Genomic DNA, 24,393 nt, shown 5'->3' with positions numbered 1-24,393 from the left:
CTGGCCTGGCTTCATGCAGCAGAAATTTGCTTGGACACAGTACTTAGGGAACAAAAGCCTAAGTACCTGAGCTGCAAAACTCTGAACTACTGGTGTTGGGCCTGAGATCTAAGGAACAGAGACAGGTTACCAAGATAGGACACCCTTCATGTGGGGAGCTGTAAGCATTCCACCAAGGCTGAGGGAAAGAGCATAGTATCTAGCAGGGTCCATTTCTGACCACCCAAGTCAGTTGGGGCAGAGACCTAGGCACATGAACCATGAATGCCCAGTGTGTGAAGAGGCTGAGAGGCTTTGAGATCCAGTCTCCAAGGAAATTAGAGGCGAGGTAGTCAGGAAGTAAATGACAAAGAAAATAAGGGGAGTGGGGATTGAGAGGACCAAAGATTTCAGGAAGAAATCTCAAAGACCTTAAACATAAACAGATAAATTAACAGGAAAAGCAACAGACAATATGGCCTCCAGATCTAATAAACAAATTCAGATATCTATGAATACTGCAAAATGTTTCCAGTACTCGATGAAGCAGTGGATCCTGTGGAATGAGAACATGGAACCACAACATGCTGTTCTTGAGTGGTTTAAAAGAGAAATGAGAAATGAGAGCAGAATTTATGTCCTTCATAAGAAAAATGAGCAGCACAGAAAAACTTGAATCTGCAACAGTCTCACCCAAGAAACAAAAAAATAAGAGTAGATTGATAGTAACAAATAAACAGAAGTGAAGGACAATCTAGTAGAGAAGCAAAAAACAAAAACATCAAAATATGCTCATTATGCTAGCAAAATATACAGGTCTTAAAGACAGAATGTGTAGATACAACTTGAAGGTCTCCTAGAACATGACAAGACAAAAAATCTTAATACTATAACGAAAAAAATAAGTTGACACATTTTTAGAAAACAAGAACTAAAGAGTATTTTCTTCTCAAACACAGCAAACAAAATTGCAAGACTGAATAAATGCAGAAGGCAGCAACAGTGACAGTAGAAAAACTTCTTTCTAAAGGTATATAAGGAGATGAGGTGAAGACAGAAGTTGCCTAGAGGTAACAGGAGGGGGCATTATGGACAGAACCTGGCAATACCCTACCTACAGGTGAGTGCTTTTATGGGACTACATTACAATATGAGAGGGTACACAGTAGGGGGACAGTAATGCACTGGAGTCACATCTATGGCTAGCATTGGGGGAAAGGCGACTTTTGGTTTCAGAGTCTACAGGGGAGTGAGTGAGGATGGGGAGAAAGGGAGGCCTTCCTTTGGAGATGAGATGGGAGGGAGTTGCACTAATGAATGCTCCTGTGAGTGAAGGGGGATGAGGCCTGAGGCATTTATGTCTAAAAAGTATACTTGTCCTGGGAAGGGAAGAGGTGGAACCCTAGAGGCAACTAGGACCTGGGAGGGTGGGACAACATGGACATAGGGAGATTTCCAGACAAATGTAGAAAAAAAGGTCAGCAAGAGATGGTATAGTTCTGTGGGGGGAGGGCACTACCACAGGGTAGTGTTCACTGACATCTACAATAATTGGCCTTGGTCTGCTAGTAAGACACAATAGAAACAGGGAAGCCATGGGGTGAGCCCTACAAGGCGGTGGCAGAAAGCACTCTAGGTGCAGGGCTTAGAACAGATGCCTTGGAAGCTTTGATTCTAAACAAAACCCTAAAGGGAAAAGAGTAACAAAGGAAAAGAAAGGATGGGGGTGGGGGTGGAGGTTGGGAGAGCCAGTGGGAACAGGGCCACCTTAAAAAAAAAGATTAAAGTAAAATTAATGAAGGAACTTAATCCAGTATTGTGTTTACACAGACTAGGCAAGACTTCAGGGGCAGCAGTGACTCTTGCTGAGTGATGGGTTGGGTCCTTGAAGCTGGGTGGTCCTCCTTTCCCCTGGCACACCCTGGCCATTCAAGGGAGGAAGACAGAGCTAGGGCTGTGTAGTAGGGATAGTCTAGGAGTGAGGCCTGAGGAAAAAAGTTATCTAGAATTCCTAAAGGAACAAATTCAAACCCAAAGCTAAAATACCTCTTTAACTGATAAGAATAACAAATGAAGGAACAACAAATTGTAAAAGAGTAAATACAGATTTATTTTTAGTTTTAGTTTACAATGAATCCCTTGGAGTCAACTCACTGGTCCTTTTGTACCCTGTGTAAAAGTGAGCTAGGATTGATCCATCCACCTCAGGTTCCAGCTACTCCTACCCCGCCACCCACATCCCTATCCCTTAAAGAGGGGTATGATAGGATAGGAGACTTAGCTGAGGAGCTTTGGCAAATGTTCTCAGAAGACTGACATACCCCTCAGGGCATCCTGGGCTATGATAGGGTTTGGTCCATGCAGAAAACCTAGAGCCTGACACTCAGGCCACTAGTTCCAGGGTTAGAAAAAATGGATAGTCACTGCTACCAGGGCCTCCTGGCTGGATTACCAGCTCAGGCATTTTCAAAATGAGCTAGAGTTGCTGTCCAGGAAAATTGAGGCCCTGAGGACCCCCTCCAAAAGGGGTGAGGATCCATTTTATGTACCTACTGTTGGCTGCTGCTTTTCCAGAAAGCAAAGGAATAGATCCACTCAGTCAGAAGCCCCTCCAAAAGAGGGTGGCACTGGGTGAGGGGCAAGGGGGGAGGGGGAGAGATATCAAGAGAAGCTTGAGTGGGAAGATCATTAAAATGAGAAAATATATATAAAGATCTTCATAAACTAGGTAAATGTTAGCTATTATTATTTTAAAACATTAATTCACTACTTTAAAAGCTCCTATGCTGAACTGAGAAATATAGTAATCAGGAAAGTGCTTGCTTCCCAACGGTAGAAAAGTAGGCTAGTCCTTTGAATGGGTTTCCCCTTGGGAGAAGAGGCCTGGGAACAGCTCCTGCTTAGATGTTCACAGTCCCTAGGCCTGGTGAAGTGGGAGAGGCCTAGGCTGTGTGGGAAGGCAAAAGAACAGAGACGCAGCTGTCCTGGGAATGAAGAAGGCTGGGAGGCCCAACTCAAGTGGCTAGAGCTGGATTCTTGTTCTAAGCACAGATCCACAGCTGAGGCCAGGGCAGGCAACAAAGCCAAAGCCAACTTTGCAGACCACTCTATCCAGGCATGGATCGTGGCTCTCAGTTGTCCGTGAGAGAGACCTTGATCTTGAAACAGCCCAGACGTGCATCGCTGTTGCTTAGAACAATCTGAGCTCGGTAGTTGCCACTGCTGAGAGAAGGCGGCAGCTTCACAGGAGGTATTTGGAAGCTGGTCTTGGGCAGAGAGTAGGTACCCTGTAGAGAGATGAAGGAGGACCAAGAGTCAGGGAGGAAACATTTCTAGCAGTGCCCTCCCCCTCTGAAAGCTCCAGCACAGTGAGCTCTCCTCCCAATTCCCCAGGATGACAAGCAGGCACAGGAAATATTTCTCTGTAATGCTAACATGTGCACACAAGCAGAGGCATGTGAGGGTTTCATGTCAATGATGGCCCACTTCCCTCAGCCCCAGCATCATTTTTAAACCACTTTTTCTAGGCTTCCTTTTTCTCAAGTCCCCAAGATTGCCTGCCCAGATAAGAGATCAGAAAAAAGGAACAGTAGCAAATAGTAGCTTTCAGAACTACTTACTGGCCCTTAGGAGATCAACAGTCCCCAAACTGGAGAACTCACTTAAGATTTTCCCACAGTGCCTGCCATGCTCAAGGTCCCACCCACCATTGTCCTTTCCCGCAACACTTTTTGCAACTGGGATCCAAGTCTCCTCCCCAAGCCAGGATGGGGCAACTTAGGGGAACCTCCTTCTCTATTTCTTAGTTCCTAAATTCCCACAGGGTCACAGGTGGTAGAAGAGGAAAGAGGACCTAGAGTGACCCAGACCTGAAGACCACCCAACACTCCCTTCTCCTATCAACCATGCAAAGTGACCTTCCCAAGGACTTACCTTCTTAAAGGGACAGTGACAGGGCAGGCCATAGGTACGGAGAGGCTCAGGGCAGGCCTCCCCAGGTGGAATGAAGGTGTCAATTGTCTCACATATGTCTCTATAGGTGCAGCTTCCGATCTTTTTAACACAGGGGATTGGTAACCAGAAGCCAGGAGTCATTTCTTTCTCCAAAGTTACCACTGTCTTTTAAGGGAAAAGATACAATCCATGAGCAGAGTAGGGGGGTCTGGAAGTGGACAGAACCCATTCACTTGGTCTTTACAACAACCTATGAGCTTCAGAGTGAACTAGGTTTTGGGCCCTCCTGGCTTAGAGGGAATGTCAGTGGTAACTGTTTCTCTTTGGAACAGCAACTCTGAGGGTCTTCCCCTTCCAGCTTGATTTTTTCCTTCAAAGTCCTTTTTCCCCTTGACTCACTTCTTAAAGAGGCCAATTCACTGAATGCGCGTTAAACCTCACTCTAAGTAGGTAGATAAAAAGTCCTGAGCCTAACAGGGCCAGAGTCTCCCATTGCATCCTGGGTCATCTCCAGTCATCCTGATGAATATTAGGTCACTGGACCTAGATGGCTCTGGAGGAGAAAGTGAGGCAGGTGACCTTGCACAGCCCTCCAAAGTCAACTGCAAGTCATGTCATCATTTCTCTGATGTCATGGTCTTCTTCAAAAACAAAGGACAAACACACAAAAGGAGGGCAGTTATCTTTTATCTTCAGTTTTACAGATGGTGAAACATGAGGACCAAAGGTTTAATGACCTGCCCAAGGCCACGGTTATTGTCAGGATCTAGGAATAGAAACCAATTCTCCTGTCTCTGAGACCAGGGCTCTTTTCCACAAATATAAATGTGTTTTGAGCAGAAAATGTTGAGCAAACACAAATATGTATTGAGTATTTTCCCTTTTTACTCCTAGTTTGAGTGGAAACAATATGAACATGTGATCTTCAGGGTCCGTGATTGACCACAGAAGTTAATCCCATATGTATACTCATTGGGTTTTTCCTGTGTATTGCAGCAAAAATAACCTTCCAAACAGTGTAAAGACCCCGTATTAAAGCTAAACACTAAAGAAAACAATGAGAAAAAAAATAATTTCTTCTTAAGTGCCTAGTCGACTTGGTATGGCTTGAGAGCTATTTTTCCTGCATTCTCTAGCCACCATCTCTTACTCTCCTAGGTTCTTTGCTTCTAGTCTTAGATCCCCTCTCCAAAGAGGATTTGGCATCTTAGTGTAACAGAAACTTTAGATAACTTCCTGTAAAGAGGGAAGGAGGTCACTAATGCAATGCTATAGGATCCTGCTCCATTTTTAATCAAAAGCTAGGATTGTTTGGAGGAAGAGAAGGCAGAAGAAGAGCTAGCATATATGGACTGTGCCAAGTGCTTTACAAATATTATCTCATTGGATCTTCACAACAACTCTGTTGCTATTAATTCCCTCATTTTACAGTTGAGGAAACTGAGGCAGCCAGAAGTTAAGTGGCTGGCCCAAGGTCAAATAGTAAGTGTCTGAGGCCAGATTCTAGTGAGGTAAAAGTTAGTAAGAATAAATATAAAATCCTATATTTGAGATTTTTTAAAAAATCAACTACAGAAATATAAAACAAGATAAGTGATAGGGCAGCCCCAAAAAGCTGTAGCACAATTAATTTCAGATTCCATAACTAAAAATGTCTAGATGAAGAGCCATGAAAATACATGCAGTCACCACCCTCTATCGTGATCAGACCCTGTCTGCATTATTGTGTCCAATTCCAGCTGCCACATTTTAAGAGACATTTAAGTGACCAAGAGGGTGAGGAGACTTGAAATCGTGCCATGAAAAGAACTGCTTGAAGGAGTTGGGGATATTTAGCCTGGAGAACAAACTTAGGTGGGAAATCGAATTCTGTCTTTCAATATATGAACGTGAAGAAGGCTCAACTTGATCTGTTTGACGCGATTAAATAGAACTAGGACAAAGATAGCATACTTGGAAATGACAGTTACAATAAATCATAATTGTAATAATTATAATAACCAGAATAACAGCCAGCATTAACATAGTGCCTACTATGTGCCAGGCACTATGCTAAACACTTTACAATAGTAATTGCCTTTGATCAAAATAAAGGAAAATATCCTTATGATGAGGTCCTCAAAAGCATAATGGGCACCACTGGACCTGAACTCAAGACTTGGCTCCCAGTCCTATTTCCAGTACTAACCAGCCACTGGACAAGCCTCTTCCCCATTCTGGGCTTCAGTTTCCTTATCTATAATAATAATTTATTAATATATGACTGGTCCCAAGGGTTTTTTTAGACCCTGAGTTTCCACCCCAATGTAGGATAACCCAGAGCTACCTTCCTACCTTCAGCTATACTTTGTTCCCTTTCCCACCACACCTCAAGAGTTTGCAAGATACCCAGTTGTTCATTCCCTACTCCCCAAATCAAGCCATCTTCTCTCCTGGTTTCTTCCCATCATAGATACAATACCCTCCATTCTTGTTTTGCTGGGTTACTTCAGCTTCATTGATTTTTACAAATACCCTAGGTGACCCCTAATTTATCCTGGAGTCCAAAAAGAGAGAAGAGCCATCATGATTCCCTGCAACCTAAATGCTTCAAAAAAAAAAAAAAATCAGGCAGCCTCCTAGCCGTGGCACTGGTTTCTAACTGTGACAGCCAGATGTTGCTCTGACTTTTCCAAAAAATTCTGGGGGACAGAGAAAGACAACAGATACTTTACTTGAGCCTTCTTAATTCTTGAGTAAACAACTATCTTTCCTTTGACATTGGTCTAACTATGTTTCCACCTTCTGAGCTCAGCTGTCCTCCTCAATCCTACCCCCACTGACCTAATCAAAAACCATCTCTCCCTTCTAGAAAGAGTCTATACTGAATAGGACCATGGGTAAGAGGAACTGCCAGAGCCATACTGCAGCTGACTCCACATAATAATACAAACTCATTCAGACAAGCATCACGTCCTAGATTCTGTGAAAAAGCAGTTTTGTTCTCTGGTCCTCAAGTTTCTCTGCCAATGTAGGTTTTGAAGATCAGAGGGCCTGCCTGGTTTGAACCCCAGCTCCGCTATTTATCTATGTAACTTTGGGTGGGGTATTTTCCCCTTCTTGTCTTCAGTTACTGTATCTGTAAAAGGAGGTTGGAAATAATAAATCCAGGGTTATCTCACCTATAAAAAAATTGATGAGGAAACAAGATTAAAGAGTTGGTGGCTAATAATCACCACTGACATTTATAATGACTTTATTTAGGTTTACCATGTGCTTCATATACTCTGATTTAGGCCTCAGAATCTGTCAGAGGAGAATTGTGGGTACTGTTACTTTGCAGATGAAGACACTGAATATTCTCATATGGTCACACAGCTACGTGGAATGTGAATTCAGATTTTCTTGACTTCAGGTCTATCTCTCTTTTAACCCTGCCATGCTCAGTCACAACTAGAGTGCCCGACGTCATACAACTACTAAGAAAGTGGCATCACTCGAACTCAAACCCAGGTCTTCTGATCCAAATCCCATGGTTTCTACTATACTATGCATCTCTGAAAGCAAAACCTACAACTCTTCTGAGACAGAAAATATAACCTATGTAGGGAACTGACACAGATTTATAACACCAAGGATCATTCTTCAATAGATAAATGGTGAAAAGATTGGAAGAAATAATTCAAGAGGATGGTTGCAAACTAGTAAGGGGTACCTATCCTATTAATCTGGAATGCTCCAAATCACTATTAAAGAGAAACACAAATCAAAAGAAATAGGAGAGTCTTCCTCATGTGCATCTTTTAGGAAAGATGACCAGAGGGGCAGCTAGGTGACACAGTAAGCAGAGCACCGGCCCTGGAGTCAGGAAGACCTGAGTTCAAATCTGGCATCAGACACTTGACACACCTACTAGCTGTGTGACCTTGGGCAAATCACTTAACCCCAATTGCCCTGCCTTCCCCCCCTCAAAAAAAAAAAAGGAAAAATGGCAAGAGCTGGAAATAGTGAAGTCAATTTTGGAAGAAAAATGGAAAAATGGGCATACCAATACATTGTTGGTGGAGTTTTAAAGTGGTTCATCTACTCTGGGTATCAATTTGTAATTATGCAAGACCTAGCAAACTTTCTACCAGACATATACCCCAGAGAAGTCAAAGACAGAAACAAAGGTATAATATATACCAAAATATTCGTGTCATTCTTTGGGATAGCAAAAAATGATAAAACTAGCCAGGGAAGAGTAACCATCAGTTGAGAAACAGCTGAGAAAGAAATACAAGATACCATGAGAATGTAATAGAATATTATTTTGTATAAGTTATTTATGAGAAAATCAGAGAAATATGGAAAGATGCATATGAAGCAATACAGAGTACATTGTACAACTGCAGAACCCACAAAATAGCAGAGGAAAGCAGGGCTTCAGCCCAGGACAGCCTGGATGGTCGCTGGCTGAAGTCTATTGTGCACGGAGCTGGGAGCGGAGCGGAGCAGAGCCCAGCGTGGGCCATGCAGACCAACCAGACCACGAGCCTGGTGGCACAGGCCCTAGAACCCTGAATCAGTGAGCTGTGGCAGTTACCAGACTTCTCAACCCACAAACACCAAAGACAAAAGAGAAGGTTAGCAGGAAAAGCTGTGGGGGACAGAGTGATAGGAGTTTGTGGTTTGGCCACCACCCTGGGGGCAGCGGAGGTGGTGCAGCTACAGAACTACAGCTGCAGTGGCTTCTGGCCCCAGGCCCACCTGGTGGGAGGAATTAAGTGGCTGATCAGAGCAGGAGTGCAGAGCCTGCTTAAGATCTGAGTCCAGTTTGGGTTCAGGGTTCTTGGGGAAGGAGGAGTGCTGGTGTGGCAGAGCTGGCTGTAATAGCTCTGAAAACAACAGCACATCCCCTCAAGCTTAGAACAAAGTACTCTTTACTCTACAAGCAGTCATACCCCCACGAAAAACTCAGGGGTCAAGTAAGTTGGCTGAGAACATGGCCAGGCAGTGAAAATGGACTCAGATTCAGTCTCAGACTTTGGAATCTTTCTTTGTTGACAAAGAAGACCAAAACATACAGCCAGAAGAAGTCAACAAAGTCAAAGAGCCTACAACAAAAGCCTCAAAGAAAAACATGAACTGGTCTCAGGCCATGGAAGAGCTCAAAAAGGAGTTGGAAAAGCAAGTTAGAGAAATAGAGGAAAAATTGGGAAGAGAAATGAGAGTGATACAAGAAAACCATGAAAAACAAGTCAATGACTAGCTAAGGGAGACCCAAAAAAACTGAAAAAAATACTAAAGAAAACAACACCTTAAAAAATAGACTAACTCAAATGGCAAAAGAGCTCCAAAAAGCCTATGAGGAGAAGAATGCCTTGAAAGGCAGAATTAGCCAAATGGAAAAGGAGGTCCAAAAGACCACTGAAGAAAATACTACCTTAAAAATTAGATTGGAGCAAGTGGAAACTAGTGATTTTATGAGAAATCAAGATATTATCAAACAGAACCAAAGGAATGAAAAAATGGAAGACAATCTGAAATATCTCATTAGAAAAACCACTGACCTGGAAAATAGATCCAGGAGAGATAATTTAAAAATTACTGGGCTACCTGAAAGCCATGATCAAAAAAAGAGCCTAGATATCATCTTTCAAGAAATTATCAAGGAGAACTGCCTTGATATTCTAGAGCCACAGGGCAAAATAGAAATTGAAAGAATCTACCGATCGCCTCCTCAAATAGATCCCAAAAAGAAAACTCCTAGGAATATTGTTGCCAAATTCCAGAGCTCCCAGATCAAGGAGAAAATACTGCAAGCAGCCAGAAAGAAACAATTAGAGTATTATGGAAACACAATCAGAATAACCCAAGATCTAGCACCTTCTACATTAAGAGATCCAAGGGCTTCGAACGATATTCTGGAGGTCAGTGGAGCTAGGATTAAAACCAAGAATCACCTACCCAGCAAAACTGAGTATCATGCTCCAAGGCAAAATATTGATTTTCAATAAAGTAGAGGACTTTCAAGCTTTCTCAGTGAAAAGACCAGAGCTGAATAAAAAATCTGACTTTAAAACACAAGTATCAAGAGAAGCATGAAAAGGTAATCAAGAAAAAGAACAAGAAAAAGAAATCACAAGGAACTTACTAAACTTGAACTGTTTTGTTTACATTCCTACATGGAAAGATGATGTGTATGATTCATGAGACCTCAGTATTAGGGAAACTGAAGGGAATATGCATATATATCTATATATCTATATTTATCTATATATATGTGTGTGTGTGTGTGTGTGTATGTATGTATATTTGTATGTGTGTGTATATATATAGATAGATAGATAGATATAGATGGATAGAGAGAGAGAGAGAGGGCACAGGGTGAATTGCATATGAAGGGATGATATCTAAAAAAAATAAAATCAAATTAAGGGATGAGAGAGGGAGAAAGGGAGAGATAGAATGGGGTAAATTATCTCTCATAAAAGTGGCAAGAAAAAGCAGTTCTGTTGGGAGGGAAGAGGGGGCAGGTGCTGGGGAATGAGTGAATCTTGCTCTCATCAGATTTGACCTGAGGAGGGAATACCATACACACTCAGTTGGGTATCTTACCCCACAGGAAAGAAGGAGGAAGAAGATAAAAAAGGGGGGATGATAGAAGGGAGGGCAGATGGAGGAGGAGGTAATCAAAAACAAAGACTTTCAAAAAGGGACAGGATCAAGGGAGAAAATTGGATAAAGGGGGATAGGTTAGGAAGGAGCAAAATATAGTTAATCTTTCACAACATGAGTATTGTGGAAGGATTTTATGTAATGATACACATGTGGCCTATGTTGAATTGCTTGACTTGTTAAGGAGGATGGGTGGGAAGGGAAGAGGGGAGAGAATTTGGAACTCAAAGTTTTAAAAACAGATGTTCAAAAACAAAAAAAAAGTTTTTGCATGCAACTAGAAAATAAGATACACAGGCAATGGGGCGTAGAAATTTATCTTGCCCTACAAGAAAGGAAGGGAAAAGGGGATGGGAGGGGAGTGGGGTGACAGAAGTGAGGGCTGACTGGGGAACAGGGCAACCAGAATATACGCCATCTTGGAGTGGGGGGTGGGGTAGAAATAGGGACAAAATTCGTAATTCAAACTCTTGTGAAAATCAATGCTGAAAACTAAATATATTAATTTTAAAAAAGAAAAAAAAAAGAAAAAATGTAAAATAAAGATCACTAAAAGGAAGTCAGGATATATATGACAGAAAAACCAATGGAGGAAAAACATGAAGATCCCACAAGAGATAATGAAATATACGTACTCCCTCAAAAGCAAGAGAGGTAGGGGATGGGACTAAATAAAAATTGGAATATAAATTGTTAGATATGGTCTCCGTATCAAATATTTCCACTTAATTATTTTTGTCACAAGGGAATACATGTAATGGGAAATGACTGATATAAAGATGAAAGGAATCAATGAATTATGTATCTTCTAAAAGGTTTAACTGATTAGTAGTTTTAAAAAAATTGGTTCCTCCTTTCCCTAAGGAAGCACATGGAATTAAGAGCCATACAATGTCACATTCATTCAAGTTCCTATATGGGAACCTTAGCTGACCACTGACAGATAATAGAAGTTAGAAGGAAGACCATCTAACCCAAAACTTTCTTTTTGGAGATGAAGAAACTGAGCCAAGAAGGCCAGAAATAACTGAGGTAGAGAAAGGCCTAGAACCAGAATCTAGGCCTCTTCCTGACTTCTACTTCAGCTAGCTAGCACACTTTGCAATATGTCAGTCTTGCTAGCTATAATAGTCTATAGTCTATAAACACCTTAAGGGTGAGGGATAGTCTTGCCTTCTTTTTTGTTTCTCTCAACCTAACACAAGGCTTGTCACTAAGTGCTCCACAAAAGACTTGATGAGTACAGGACGTGGAGTCAGGAAACCAGGGTTTTCAAACCTCACCTCTTGACATTTGCTAGCAATATGATGACCATGGGCAAGTTACTTAACCTTTCTCCCTTGTTAAAATATGATGAAAATACCCATATTGCCTACATCACAGAATCTGAAGAATGTGTTTTCCAAGCCTTAAAGCAGGAAATAAACTGTGGCTATTATTTTTAGTTGATGGAAATAAACTTGAGGATTGAGAATTATGTCCCAAGACCTTGGTATCACCCAGCTATGTCTCAAGGCCCCTTCAATAAAAATGATATCCCAGGCCTGTGGTAGGCCTAAATCTGGCAGGCATGTAGGATCTCTGAGTGTTCCCCGTAAAATACACTCCTAATTGTATTTTGTAACTCAGAAATTATGGAGATGGGAAATCCAGGCACTTCAAGTCTGAGGACTACAATTTAATTGAAGTTAAATGCTTGCTAGGGAGTGGACCAATGAGTCAGGGCAGGCAAGACCAGCTCTCAGGCAGACTAGGATCTTGCCTGGATTCTTTGCTCATACCCAGCCTTGAGGTAAGTGACTCTTAACATCCAGAGTCCTGCATAGACACCCCTGGGAAGCCCATTCAGAGGCAGACTCAGCCCTTGCGGACATTCCTGTCATGTGGAGGACAGAAAAATTAAGAAGTAATTCAGCTTTCTATAGCATTTTATGCCTGTTCCTCACAACAAAACTTAAGGGGAAGAGCTAGTGCAAGAATTATTATAGATCTGCAATAATGCAATTCTAGAGAGTCTCTATTTTATGCGGCAGCTAGGCGGTGCAGTGGATAGAGTGCCAAGCCTGGAGTCAGGAAAATCCAACTTCAGATTAATCTTCATGAGTTCAAATCTGGCCTCAAACATTTACTAGCTGTATGACCCTGGGCAAGTCATTTAACCCTGTTTGCCTCAGTTTCCTCATCTATAAAATGGGCTGGAGAAGAAAATGGCAAACCACTCTAGTATCTTTGCCAAGAAAACTTCAAGTAGGGTAGCAAAGAGCTCAAAACAACTGAATGACATAGTTCATGTACTATTCTTGGTTCGGCTTAATTTTCTCTGCATCAGTTAATACAAATCTTCCCTCTTTTCTTTGAATTCTTCATTCATAATTTCTTACTGTAAATAGATCTATTTTACAGATGAGCAAATTGAGAGGCAGACAGATTTTAAAAAACAAAACAAAACCAAACATTTTTCCATGGTCACATAGCCATCCTAGGATGCAAATCCAGATCCTATGACTCTGAGTATAGTATTTTTCCTCTCCCCCATGGAAAGAAGTAATATTATGGATAAGGAAAATAAAACCATTTAGTTAAGAGGGACTTGATCCACCAAGATTACAAACACATTAAATGGCAGAGGCAGGATTTTAACTCAGGTCCTCTGACTACAGGGTTCTCTCCACTGTTACCACACTATCTCCTTAAAAAATAAGAAAACCAATAATAACATTTATACTCTGTGTTAAAGTTTGCAGAGTGCTTTATAAATATCTCATTTGATTCTCACAATAACCAGGGGAAATAGGTGTTACTGTTCCCATTTTTGAGATAGAGAAACTGAGCCAGATAATAGTTAAGTGACTTGCCTGGAGTCAAACACTGTAATATAAATGTCAAATATAGGATTCGAACTCAAGTCTTCCAGACACCAAGTCTAGCACTCTCCCTACTCCATCCTCTAGTCCTATAAAATGGGCATAATAACCCTTGTCCCGCTGCCTGTCTCCAGCATTTTATTATGTGAGAACATTACATAACTAAGTACCGGAGGTGATTATTACTACATTTAGTAGAATTTGGACTTGGATGGCTATGGTCCTTTGTAGTTCTCAAATTCCCTAGGGTTTCCCTATAGGGGTCTATTTGCCAAGTGTCCCCCTCCTTCCCAGCTCTGGTGATAAGACTTTTGCCCTGCCCCACTCCCAGGGCTTACCTTCAAAGGAGAAGTGAGGAGTATATTCGTCCTGGTCTCCATGCCAACGGTTACACTTCCAGGGATGCTGATAGGAACTGGTTCTACCTCCAGGCTGGTGATCACTACTGGGTCCTGTCCACCATCACAGTTTTCCCATGAAAAATCACTGACCTGAAATATGGGTAAAGCATTGGGTAGGAAGGAAAACAAGAAAATTATCTAACAAACTCTCAAAGATTTTTTTGCCTAGTACTTTAAGTCATTTTCAACTAACCAATCACCTCTGAAACAAAGTTTTATCTAGCATCCAAAGCCTTTTTTTTAATGATCTATTCCCTTTGCTTCACTCATGCCTCAAATACAAGATTTTCTTATCTCTCAGATATACACCCTATAAGACTTTCTTCCCTGAGCATCCCAGCTTTGTTCCCACAGTTGCTCAGGTGGTTCCTCCAATAACCCTCTTATGCCTATCTATTCTTCAAGGCTGAGCTTAATTCCTCCCTCCTCCATGAAGTCTTTCATATTACCAATGAACCAATGAGCACGTATAGCACCAAAGTTTAGCACCTGTTCCATAATTAATTTATTGCCTTATTTGGACACATATTAAATGCCTCCTTTTTATTCTCTTTAGGAATAACAAGAAATAATTTATTTTTTGCTCTAAAAGGCCCTTTCCAGAATCCATGAGAAAGCCCCTAGAATAAAGAAAAGGCCAGTATGTAAAAATTCAGTTGGGGTTAACAGTGTTGGATAACAAAGCTCTTCCCCCCACTCCCACCTCCATCCCCCTTTCCAATGGCCTCCAAGACCACACCACATTCCAGAATAAACAAAAACACCTAACTCTCAGGATCCTTTAACCAAGGAGAAGGATGGGTAGGAGGCGGCAATCAACATGATGGGTGAGGTGGCAACAATGTAAACAAAAGAGTTACTTTGTTAAAAGATTGAGAACCACCCTTAATCACTTCCCTAAGCAAAATCTTTGTCAAGGTTTAAAATCCCTTCAAATGTTGAGCAAATTACCTAGGGGCAGAGTATGAAGGACCAGGCCAGTTTGAACATCTCTTTCCACGAAACTCAAAATGGCTTTCTAAAGACAAGAGCTTAAAAACTCAAAGAGTACAGCATTAGTATTTATATTTTTTCTTCCATAGTTATGTGCCCTAATTATAGCACAGAATGTTAGACACGAAAAGGGTCTCAGAAATTCCAACAGAGAAGGAAAATGAGGCCAAGAGAAATGAATTAACCTAACCAGATTGAGAGTAGGGTCTGTCTTATAGCTCTTTGCATTTACTGACTGTGCCTTTAAGAATAAAGGCAGGAACAGCTAGGTGGTTCAATGGAGCTCTATAGAGCACTTGCCATGAAATCAGAGGGGCCTAAATTCAAATCTGACCTCAGACACTTACTAGCTGTGTGACCCTGGGCAAGTCATTTAACCCAGATTGCCTAAAAACCAAAATAAAGGTATCAATCAATAAACAAAATAAACAGAACAAAGGTATCAATCAATAAAGGTTTTAATCATTAGCAAATATTGTATTAGGCAAATATAACCCTATTTGCCTCAGCTTCCTCATCTGTAAAATGAACTAGAGAAGGAAATGGTAAAAATCTCCAGTATCTTTGCCAAGACCCCAAAATGGGGTTACAGAGTCAGATTTAACTGAGACTGAACAACAATATAGCCAGGAATTATCTGTGGATGAACTTGAACTCAAATCTTCTTGCCTCTAAGTTCAGCTGCTGCAACACCTAGGTGCCTAAGTGAGAAAACTTATGTGGCCTTAAAATATCTAAAAATTGTCATGGAAAAAAAGGAAAGGACTCAGCTTATACAGTGGAAAAAGCAGTGTCTCTAGATGGTGGCCTCTGAGGTCCATTTCTAGCCTCAGCTCCATGATCCTATAAACTCTACTTCTTCTTGGCTCTAGAGAACAGAACTAGGAACTTGTAGCAGGCAAAGGCTGCAGAGAGGCAAAAATTGACTCAAAATACGGAAATTTGTTAGTAAGAGCTATCCAAAAGTGAAATGGTCTGTCTCAAAACAGGATGAGTTCCTCATTGTGGAAGATTTTCAAGAAGGGATAATGAACACTTGTCAAGGATGTTGCTGAGGGGGTTACTACTCAGGGTTGGGTCTTCTTCCCTCTTCTTCTCCACCCCTACTCCCCACTTGATGATCTCAGAACCAAAAGATAAAGTGTCAATTTGGGGCTGAGCTGCTGACAGTTCTCTCAGGGAAGCAAATATATTATGATTAAGTGGAAAGAGTTATTCTTGCCCTTTGCAGGGGTCCTGGGGCCTGTATCTCTCTAGGCACAGAAGGCTCCTATCCTGTCCTGTTTATCCCACACCTTGGAACATGTTCTTATGAGTAAGCAATGTATGTCACAAGTCCAGAGGCAGCCACGGTATAATGGAAAGTGTGTTGGACTTGGAGGAGAAAACTGGATTCAAATCTTTGTCTCTGAACTCAGTTTTCTTTTTCTATGAAGTGGCCAACATAATCTGTAATACCTCTCTCACAAGGTCATTGTACAGATCAAATGCAAACATTTTACAAACCTGGAAGTGCTATGTAAATATCAGCTATTATTATTTCAGAGTTCCAATTGGGTGACTTGAGGTTAAGTCACAGGACTTCTCTAGGCCTCTCTTATCCCTCAGATCTCTACAAAGAGATTTCATGATTTTCCCCTTCCTAACAAAGGCAACATAAAAGTTACCCTTCCTACCACACCAAGAGGCCTTCCTGGTCCGGACAGGTTTGGCTTAAGCATCCTGTCTTGCTTATTTGAGAATGGAATATTAGGGGCAACTAGATGGCAGTTGATAGGGCACCGGCCCTGGAGTTGAATTCAAATCCCACCTCACACTTACTAGCTGTGCATGACCTTGGTTGGCCAAGTCGCTTAACCCTGATTCCCTTCCTCCCTCCCCTCCCCCAAAAAAGAGTGGAATATTAAGTGGAATTTCTGTGGTGCTTTAAGATAGATTTCTTCATGATAACTTTGTGAGAAAGGTAGTATCAGGTTTTTTTATACCCATTTCACAGATGAAGCCCACGTAATCAAATCAGCAAGTGTCAGGTGGGATTGGAACCCAGGTATCTCTGAACTTCAAGTCCAGAGCTCTTCTTATGACAGCTTCTCTCAGGACTAAGAAAAGCCACCAACTCATGACTTGGAAGATGAATGACTACCCCCCCCCCCCACTACCTCCCTCCCCCATCAGTTAATTACAGCTTCAGGATACCAGGTACAAAAGATTTACAAAAGAGTATAAGTGTATTGGGCAAAACTTCAGGGCACTGAGTACTGGGCCATCATTCAGGGACTCAGGACTCCTTGCCCTGGAAAAGTCTAAAAAGTACACACAGGAGTGTATTTAATCAAAGAAAAGTCAAATGACTTGTCAATGGCTACCGAACAATCTGACAGTGAAATGAGGTGTTTCAGAGCAGAACTTCGTTTTTTTTTTTCCTTACTAAAAATAAAAACCCCAGCTGTTCACAGCACAGTACAACAGAAAGAAAATTAACCCGGGAGGTTGGTTCTAGTCTGGTCTCTGCTATGTGTTGCCTTGGATAAGTCATTTACCCTTCTATTTCAGTTTCCCCTTCTCTAAAGTGAGGGGACTTCACATAGATGATCTGGTACTCCTCTCATTTTAACATTTAAGATTCATTTTATGAAGAGATGCAGAGGATTGTTTGGGAAAGAGTGAGGGAGACTTTATAGGGGGAAGGGAGGAAGGAAAACCATCCCCACCAAAGAATGGGGAACTGTCTGGACCTTCATTCCTGCTGCCCTTCCCTTTATGCATCATATGCTTGGGTATTTCCAGAGTCCCCCAAGAAAGATAAGGAGGGCTCACATTGGTTCCCCTTAGAAGGTCTGGAATCCAAAGACAAACTATTGAGGGCTTATATAGTCAAACCCCTAGCTCCCCTGGGTGAGTATCTACAATTAGTGCAGTTTAGTATAAAGTATAACTACTGGTCTTGGAGCCAACAGTAAATTCGACCTGATGCCGCCACTTTTCTCTCTGTGTGGCCCTAGGGCTAGGCACTTCATGGGATTTGGAGCTGACAGGGTCTCAGTGATCATCCTTCCAAGACTCCTGTTTCGCTGATGAAGGAAACGTTCAGAGAGTTTAAGTGATTTGACCAAAGTCAACAGCCTGTTTTCCTCGCCTGTTAAGTAAGAGGGTTGAAGAACACCAACTCTGAGGTCCCTTTCAACTCTATGATCTTTGCTAAGGGAGGAGACTAAGAAACAAGATATTTCGGCCCAGAGCTTAACCTGGGCCCGGGCAGGGAGTAAGATTGTGTGAGGATGCTGGAGATGGGAATTCTCCCTCTACCCAGCCCATCTTTCAATCAGCACTGCGGGCGATCAGCCCCGGTTCCCTCCACACGTCCCCCGCGGTCAGAGACCCCTTCCCCCACAATCCATTCTCTGGGGGGACAGGGAAGTAGCCCCGCGGAACAAAGGTGAAATAAGGAAAGGGCCCCACGTTCGGCCACTCACCTGGCCCAGGTGCAACGAACCCTTGTCGGCGGGGGCAGGCCACGGCAGAGACACCACCAAAAGCACACCTAGAGCGAGGGACTTCATGGTGCCTGACGGGCAGCAGAGGCAGGTAGCAGCCCTCGCGGATGCTCCTTTAAGTGTTGGAGGGGGCGGGCAAATGTACTCCCCGCCCAGCGCCCCGCCTCCCCGTACCAGATTACCTCATTCCCGTGGCGTGGGGCTGCTAGCATCAGGGCTTCCGTCCTGGCAGCTCCACCCCCTCCCTGACTCCAGAAACCAAGGTCAGCCAGGGCCGGGGTGCGGGGCGCGGGACGGAGACATCGGGACATTGTAATCACTAACTTCCCTCCTTGGGGGCTCAAGCCGAGACTGGAGGGCCATGAGCTCTGGAAAGGGAAGGAGCTATTTCTATTATGCTCTTTGACCTTGATAGCCCGCCCTGTGGAGGAAGGACCCTGCGGGTTAATTACTGTTCCCCATTTTACAGTCCTGTCAGAGAAGTGGCTCGTCCACTGCCCCGTGGTTAGTAAATGGCAGAGCCGGGGTTCGTATCCAAGCCTCCGCTTATATCACTTTGCTTTCCTATATTCTCAAATTCTTAGTTCTAAGGATCCTAGTTGGCGTTCTCAGCTTCTACAGGCTTTTTTTTTTTTGGAAGGGTGGAAATGAGAACGGAACTGGAAAGGATAGATGGGTGAATGACGAAAACTGAATACTTGTGGCACTGGCTGCTTCGACCAGCCTTAGGTCAGTATATCTGTTCTCTTTCCCTACCAGCCCTGTTAGTCTGTCATCGCCGAGCCGGGTGGTATGTTCCTTCATGTTCGTTGTTGGGTGACCTTGGCTCACAAATTCATAGCAGGATCAGATCCCAGTAGAACAACCAAGCATCACTTAAGGCTATCAGAATAACTGGTAACTAAGTGGGAGAAAGGTTAACAATCCCCAGCAGCAAAGCTATACACCTACTGATATTTAGAAAGCCTGGGAACTACAGATTAGGCATCTGAGAGATGTTCATAGAATGCTAGAACTGGAAGAGAAAGGACTTTGGAAATAGTGCAACAGGTATAAACTAAGGCTCAGAGAAGGAAAACAATGTTCTCTACATCTAAATAAATATATTTTTCATCAGTTTTCAAAGAACTTTCCCATCTGCTGTCTCTTTTAGGAGGAAGCATAGGGTAGCTTGGAGTCAATGAGGCTCAAAACCCACCTCAGACACCAGTAGTATGACCTTGAACAAATTATTTAACTCAGTTTGTTTCCAGGAGTTACTGGAGAGTAGTGAATACAGAGCTGGCCTCACAGCCAGGAATACATAGGTTCAAGTTCCACATACTAGCCGTGTGAACCTGAGAAAGTCACTAAACACCCTGGACCTTAGTTCCTTCATCTGCAAAACAAGGAGGTTGGTCTAGATGACTTCTGAGATTCCTGTAGATCTGTGATCATCGACAGGTAAGTGGAGATAATATTTACATTACATATTACCTCACAGGATTGTGATGGGTACAGGCTCTGGGAGCCCCCAGGAACTCTCCTTGAATCTTCCCTCTTGGTCTGGCCTTCACTTGAGGCTGTAAGCCTTTCTTTACCTTTACTGCCAGGCCCAACTCTCTACCTAGCCTAGCCCTCTATAGTCCAGCTACTTCCCATCCTTTGACCAAATCTGTTATCCTTAAACTAGCCTAACCCGACATTATCTGTTGCCTCCGGATTGTCTCTGGCAACTTCCCACCCTTAATCCTACTCCTGGAGTCTGACCTCACCCCAGTCACCCCAGTCCCATCCTTAGACTCCTCCTCAAGACCTTCCCTAAACCCCTCCTCCCATCACCCCAGAACCACCCTAGATCCCTCCCACAGACTCTCTGTATGTAAGTCTCATTTTGCCTCAATGAAGACACTCAGATTCAATCTACCTCAAACTGAATCTGGCTTCCACACCGCATCACAAATGGTGACTTAAGATTCTACCCAAAATGGCGAATCTTTAATAAACTTTGTTTTTCCCTTTGGCTGAAAGAAGGCTTGAGTTGAATTCATTAGAGCAGGACCCCTTGTGTCTCGAGCCAGTCTCCAGTCTCAAGTATCCCTAATCTCAACATCTGGTTCCCTTACCTCATCAGTTGTGGTGACCTAAGTACTTTACAGAACCTCAATGCACTTGAAATGGAATTCACTGACACTCACAAAAGTCTGTGAGGTCATTTGGGTAGATATTGCTCTTGTTCCGCAAATGAAGTAACTGAGGCCCAGATCAGTTGTATGTTTTAGTGGAAAAGAGTGCTAGATTTGCTACTTCTCCAGATCTTACATTCGTCATCTGCAAAATGAGGTGGGGGGAGAGGGAGGTAGAATATATTAGATTGTAAAATTCTCTTTTAGTCCTAAGTCCTGTGATCTACAACTTGTCCAAAATTATATGACAGTGGGGGAGACATTTGAAACTGACATTTCTCTTGGACATTGCCCCGATGGCTTGACTTTTGGGGGATGGGGCTAGTTGTCCTGAGTCTGAGGAAGAAGGTAATTTACTTAAACCACTTTTCCCCCTTGGCCTTCAAAATCTTGTGCTCCATTCTTTTCTGAAAGGCTTCTGCTTAGGGTCCTGAGACCTTAGAGGTAATCTAGTCAAGCCTTGATTTTTTTTTTCCAAGGGTAATCCCAAAACTTTACTTACTCTTATCTGTTGAGCTCAACAAGATAATAATTCCAAAAGAGATTTAGACTTACAGGAAATCTATCTACACGATAGGGAAAAAAACCCATCCATCAGAATGGGGCGTATTTGCTCCTCCTTGGCTCTAGCCTGCCTTTCTGGTTTATTTCAAAATACTCTCTTTCTCCTTCTATTTAGTACCAATCAAACTGGCTTCTTGCCCTTCCTCATACCCAACATCCCACCTCTCCTATGCAGGTAGATTGTACCCTGTTTCTGGAATGTGCTCCCTCTTTATCTCTACCCTCCAGAATCCCTGTTGTTTTTTTCAGTCATGTTTGACTCTTCGTGGTCCTATTTGAGGTTTTCTTGGCAAAGATACGGGAGCACTTTGCCATTTTCCATCTTAATGACTTGCCCAGAGTCACAAGCTTTAGTGTCTGAGGCCCAGTACTCTATCCACTGTGCCCCCTAGCTGCCCCCTAGAATCCCTAGCTTCCTTCAAAGCTCGGCTCCAATAGCCCCTTGTACAGAAATCCTACCCTGATCCCACCAGTTACTGTTGCCCTCCTGGCCAGAAATCACTTTGTTACTACTTTGCATTTATTTTTCTGGTACAAATTTTCACCTTCCCCACCTCTATCCCCAGCTATTAAAATGTAAAATCTTTGGAGGCTGAGAACCTTCTCCTCACCCCTGGATGAGAATGTTTTTGTGTTTGTTTGCATTGTACCTGGCCTGAAATATAAATGTTTGTGGATTTGAATGGATGAATGGCACCAACTCATGGGCCTGATTAGGAAACCTAGACCTGCCTTTGGGTTAGGGCCATTGACTCCACCAAAAACTGGGCTCCATTCATTCTTGCTGTCTTCCAGACCAGCAGATTTCACCCTCCTGGTCACTTTGTGGTCACTACCACCCTATTAGACTCACCTCATTGAGGGTTCAAGCTCTATTACCAAAGGCTTTTTCTTAGATTTCAGTTCCTTGAAGATAAGAAGCTACCATCCTGCAAAATCATATGGCTGGGGGAGAGGGGAAGGAAGGAGGTATAGGGAAGATCTGGAAAAAATAAGTATGAGGCAATGTAACATACTGGTCAATACAGATTGCTGTGAAACTCTGTGGATAAATCATATGGTTGAGGAAGGGGGAAAGGAAGCAGGTATGCCTGAAACCCTGGGGAAAAAATGTGTGAGGCAGTATGATGTATCGGCCAATACAGATTCCTAGAAAACAGTCTCTTATGGTTGAGGGAAGAGGAAAGGAAGCAGGTACAGGGAAGCCCTAGGGGGGAAAAAAGTGTGAAGCAGGGTAGTATATTGGCTGATCCCGATTCCTAGAAAAGTCATATGGTAGGGGGAGGGGGAAAGGCCCAGGACAGGAAGGCAGTCAGAATGCATTCTAATCTTAGCTTTGACATATTCAATGTATAGCTTGCTTTGGGCAAATTAATTCCTTTTTCTGAGTGTCAATTTCTCACTAGGAAAAAGAGGACTGGATTATACAGTCTACAACAACCCCTCCAGCTCTATTTTTCTATGGTTTATATCCAGAGGTACTGTCCAGCTCTGATATTTTATGTTCAATTCTGCAGACATTGTGTCTACTATATGTAATGAACTGTACCTAGTGTTGGGGAATAAAAGCTGAAAAATGACATTATCCTTGCCTTCAGAAAGCAGTCTATGAGGGGGTCTATGGCACATACACATATAAGTATAATTTAAGGTAGAAGGTGGTCCAGACAAAACCTGAGAAAAATTTGAAGGGGAGGTCCCAACTTGCCTCAGAAGCAGTAGCAGCAAGAGTGCATCCCAGCTCTGGTTCTCTGCCCCTAGGAATGAGTCTCAGGACTTCCTACTTTAAGTGAAGTATCAGAAAGTAGGGAAAGGTGAATGTGAGAGATTAACAAAAGTTAGGTTTCCGCAGAATGATTAAGTGACAGTTACTCAGAAAGCATGAAAGAGAGTGAAAAATTAACCAAGATAGGTGGGCCCATCCAATCAGAAGACAACTAGTGTTTCTGAGAAAATCCACAGGTCCAGGATGTTAGCTGATCCGGCTCAGACCAGCTAGGATTAACTCCTGGTCAACAACTGGTTAACAACTGAGCATGCTTAATGAACCTCATGCATATAACCCAACCCACCCTGCATAAAATTGGAACCTTATTAACTGAACATGGGACATATGATGGGGGGGAGGTGGATTTTGCTTATACACATTTAGGGGAAACATACAAGGGGTGTATCAGGAAGAGTGTAACCCGGAAGGGAATGGACCAATCCATTCTCTGAAGAGCGGGAATGCACTGAACTAATCTACAAAGCTTTTCTCTCTTCTGTACTCCCCACTCCCTCTTCCTAAACAAGACCGGGGTCCACTTCTGGCCAGAAACGTAAGTCCACCTCCTTTGAATTCTTCCACAATAAATTGTCCTTGATACCTGAGTTTCAGCGTTAAGCATGTTTCTAACAGTGAAGAACTGCCACCAAAATGTCCCACTAAGCCCATCCACCTGACAGTTTCCTGAGTTACAAGGCTATGACTTACCTGGCTCTCAGGTGAACAAATAGGAACCAGTCAAGGTAGTTGCCATTGTACAGATGTTCCTTGTGTTCATTATAGACACAGTGGATTACACACACACACACACACACACACACACACACACAGAGGCACTGTGGTAAGTTCTGGGGATGCAAAGGAAAAACAGAAACAGCTCCTACTTCTGACATTTAGGGATGCTGGGACCCCAAAATAGTGACTCGTGGGTCCTGCCCAAATGAATTCAACTCAAGCCTTCTTCCAGCCAAAAAAAAATCAAGATTCATTAAAGATCCACCATGTTGGCCAGACTCTTAAGGAACCTTAAGGAACTCTTGAGCATTTGTATCCTGATATAAGCAGGACAGATTGAATCTGAGCACTTTCATGGAAAAGAGATGTATCTTATATACAGAAAGACTGTGGGAGGAATCTAGGGTTGGCCAAGTAGTCTGGAGTGATTGAAGGAAGGATCTAGGGAGGATCTTGATGGGAGCGGCCAGTAGTCTGGGGTGACTGGAGGTTGGGTGTTAAGAACCAAGATAATGGTGTTTAGACAGTATCAAGGATGGGAAATTGTGGGAGGCAATCCTAAAGTAACAGACAACGAAGGCCTGGGCTAGGTTAAAGGTAAAAAGAATTGGGCATAGCAATAATAAAAGGCCAGCTGAGGGGATTACAGGCTTAGGTGAATGCCAGATCAAGTGGGAAGATGCAAGGAGAGTTCAAGGGGGTTTCCAGAGCCTGTACCCCTTCACTACCATCAAGAAGCTTATACTCTAATGGGGGAGACAACATTTGCCTAAATAGGTACGTAGAAGATATACACACAAATGGAAGAGCTTAGAAAAGGAGACATCAGCAACTGAA

The 24,393-nt window shown here is 42.8% G+C and overlaps 1 protein-coding gene across 1 annotated transcript; it reads right to left on the bottom strand.

The window, feature by feature from the left end:
* Positions 1-2,068: 2,068 nt before the first annotated feature.
* On the bottom strand, positions 2,069-18,449 carry GM2A (GM2 ganglioside activator). Its single transcript, XM_036752941.1, has 4 exons — positions 18,304-18,449; positions 13,775-13,927; positions 3,913-4,098; positions 2,069-3,266 (listed from the first exon to the last, which is right to left on the bottom strand). The coding sequence occupies exons 1-4, from the start codon at positions 18,388-18,390 to the stop codon at positions 3,111-3,113; spliced, it is 582 nt and encodes a 193-aa protein (XP_036608836.1). The 5' UTR covers positions 18,391-18,449; the 3' UTR covers positions 2,069-3,110.
* Positions 18,450-24,393: the final 5,944 nt, after the last annotated feature.

The sequence above is a fragment of the Trichosurus vulpecula genome, chromosome 3 (genome assembly GCF_011100635.1).
Source record: "Trichosurus vulpecula isolate mTriVul1 chromosome 3, mTriVul1.pri, whole genome shotgun sequence".
In the NCBI taxonomy this organism is placed as follows: Eukaryota; Metazoa; Chordata; class Mammalia; order Diprotodontia; family Phalangeridae; genus Trichosurus; species Trichosurus vulpecula.
This window is presented reverse-complemented; position numbering and strand designations above follow the sequence as displayed.

What these genes read in the sequence shown, in the direction of transcription:
- GM2A (XM_036752941.1), bottom strand. Translation starts at nt 18,390, where the DNA reads ATGAAGTCCCTCGCTCTAGGTGTGCTTTTGGTGGTGTCTCTGCCGTGG. An exon ending in GTTCGTTGCACCTGGGCCAG is followed by an intron (nt 13,928 to 18,303) that starts GTGAGTGGCCGA and finishes CCCATATTTCAG; the next exon opens with GTCAGTGATTTTTCATGGGA. An exon ending in TCCTCACTTCTCCTTTGAAG is followed by an intron (nt 4,099 to 13,774) that starts GTAAGCCCTGGG and finishes TTCCCTTAAAAG; the next exon opens with ACAGTGGTAACTTTGGAGAA.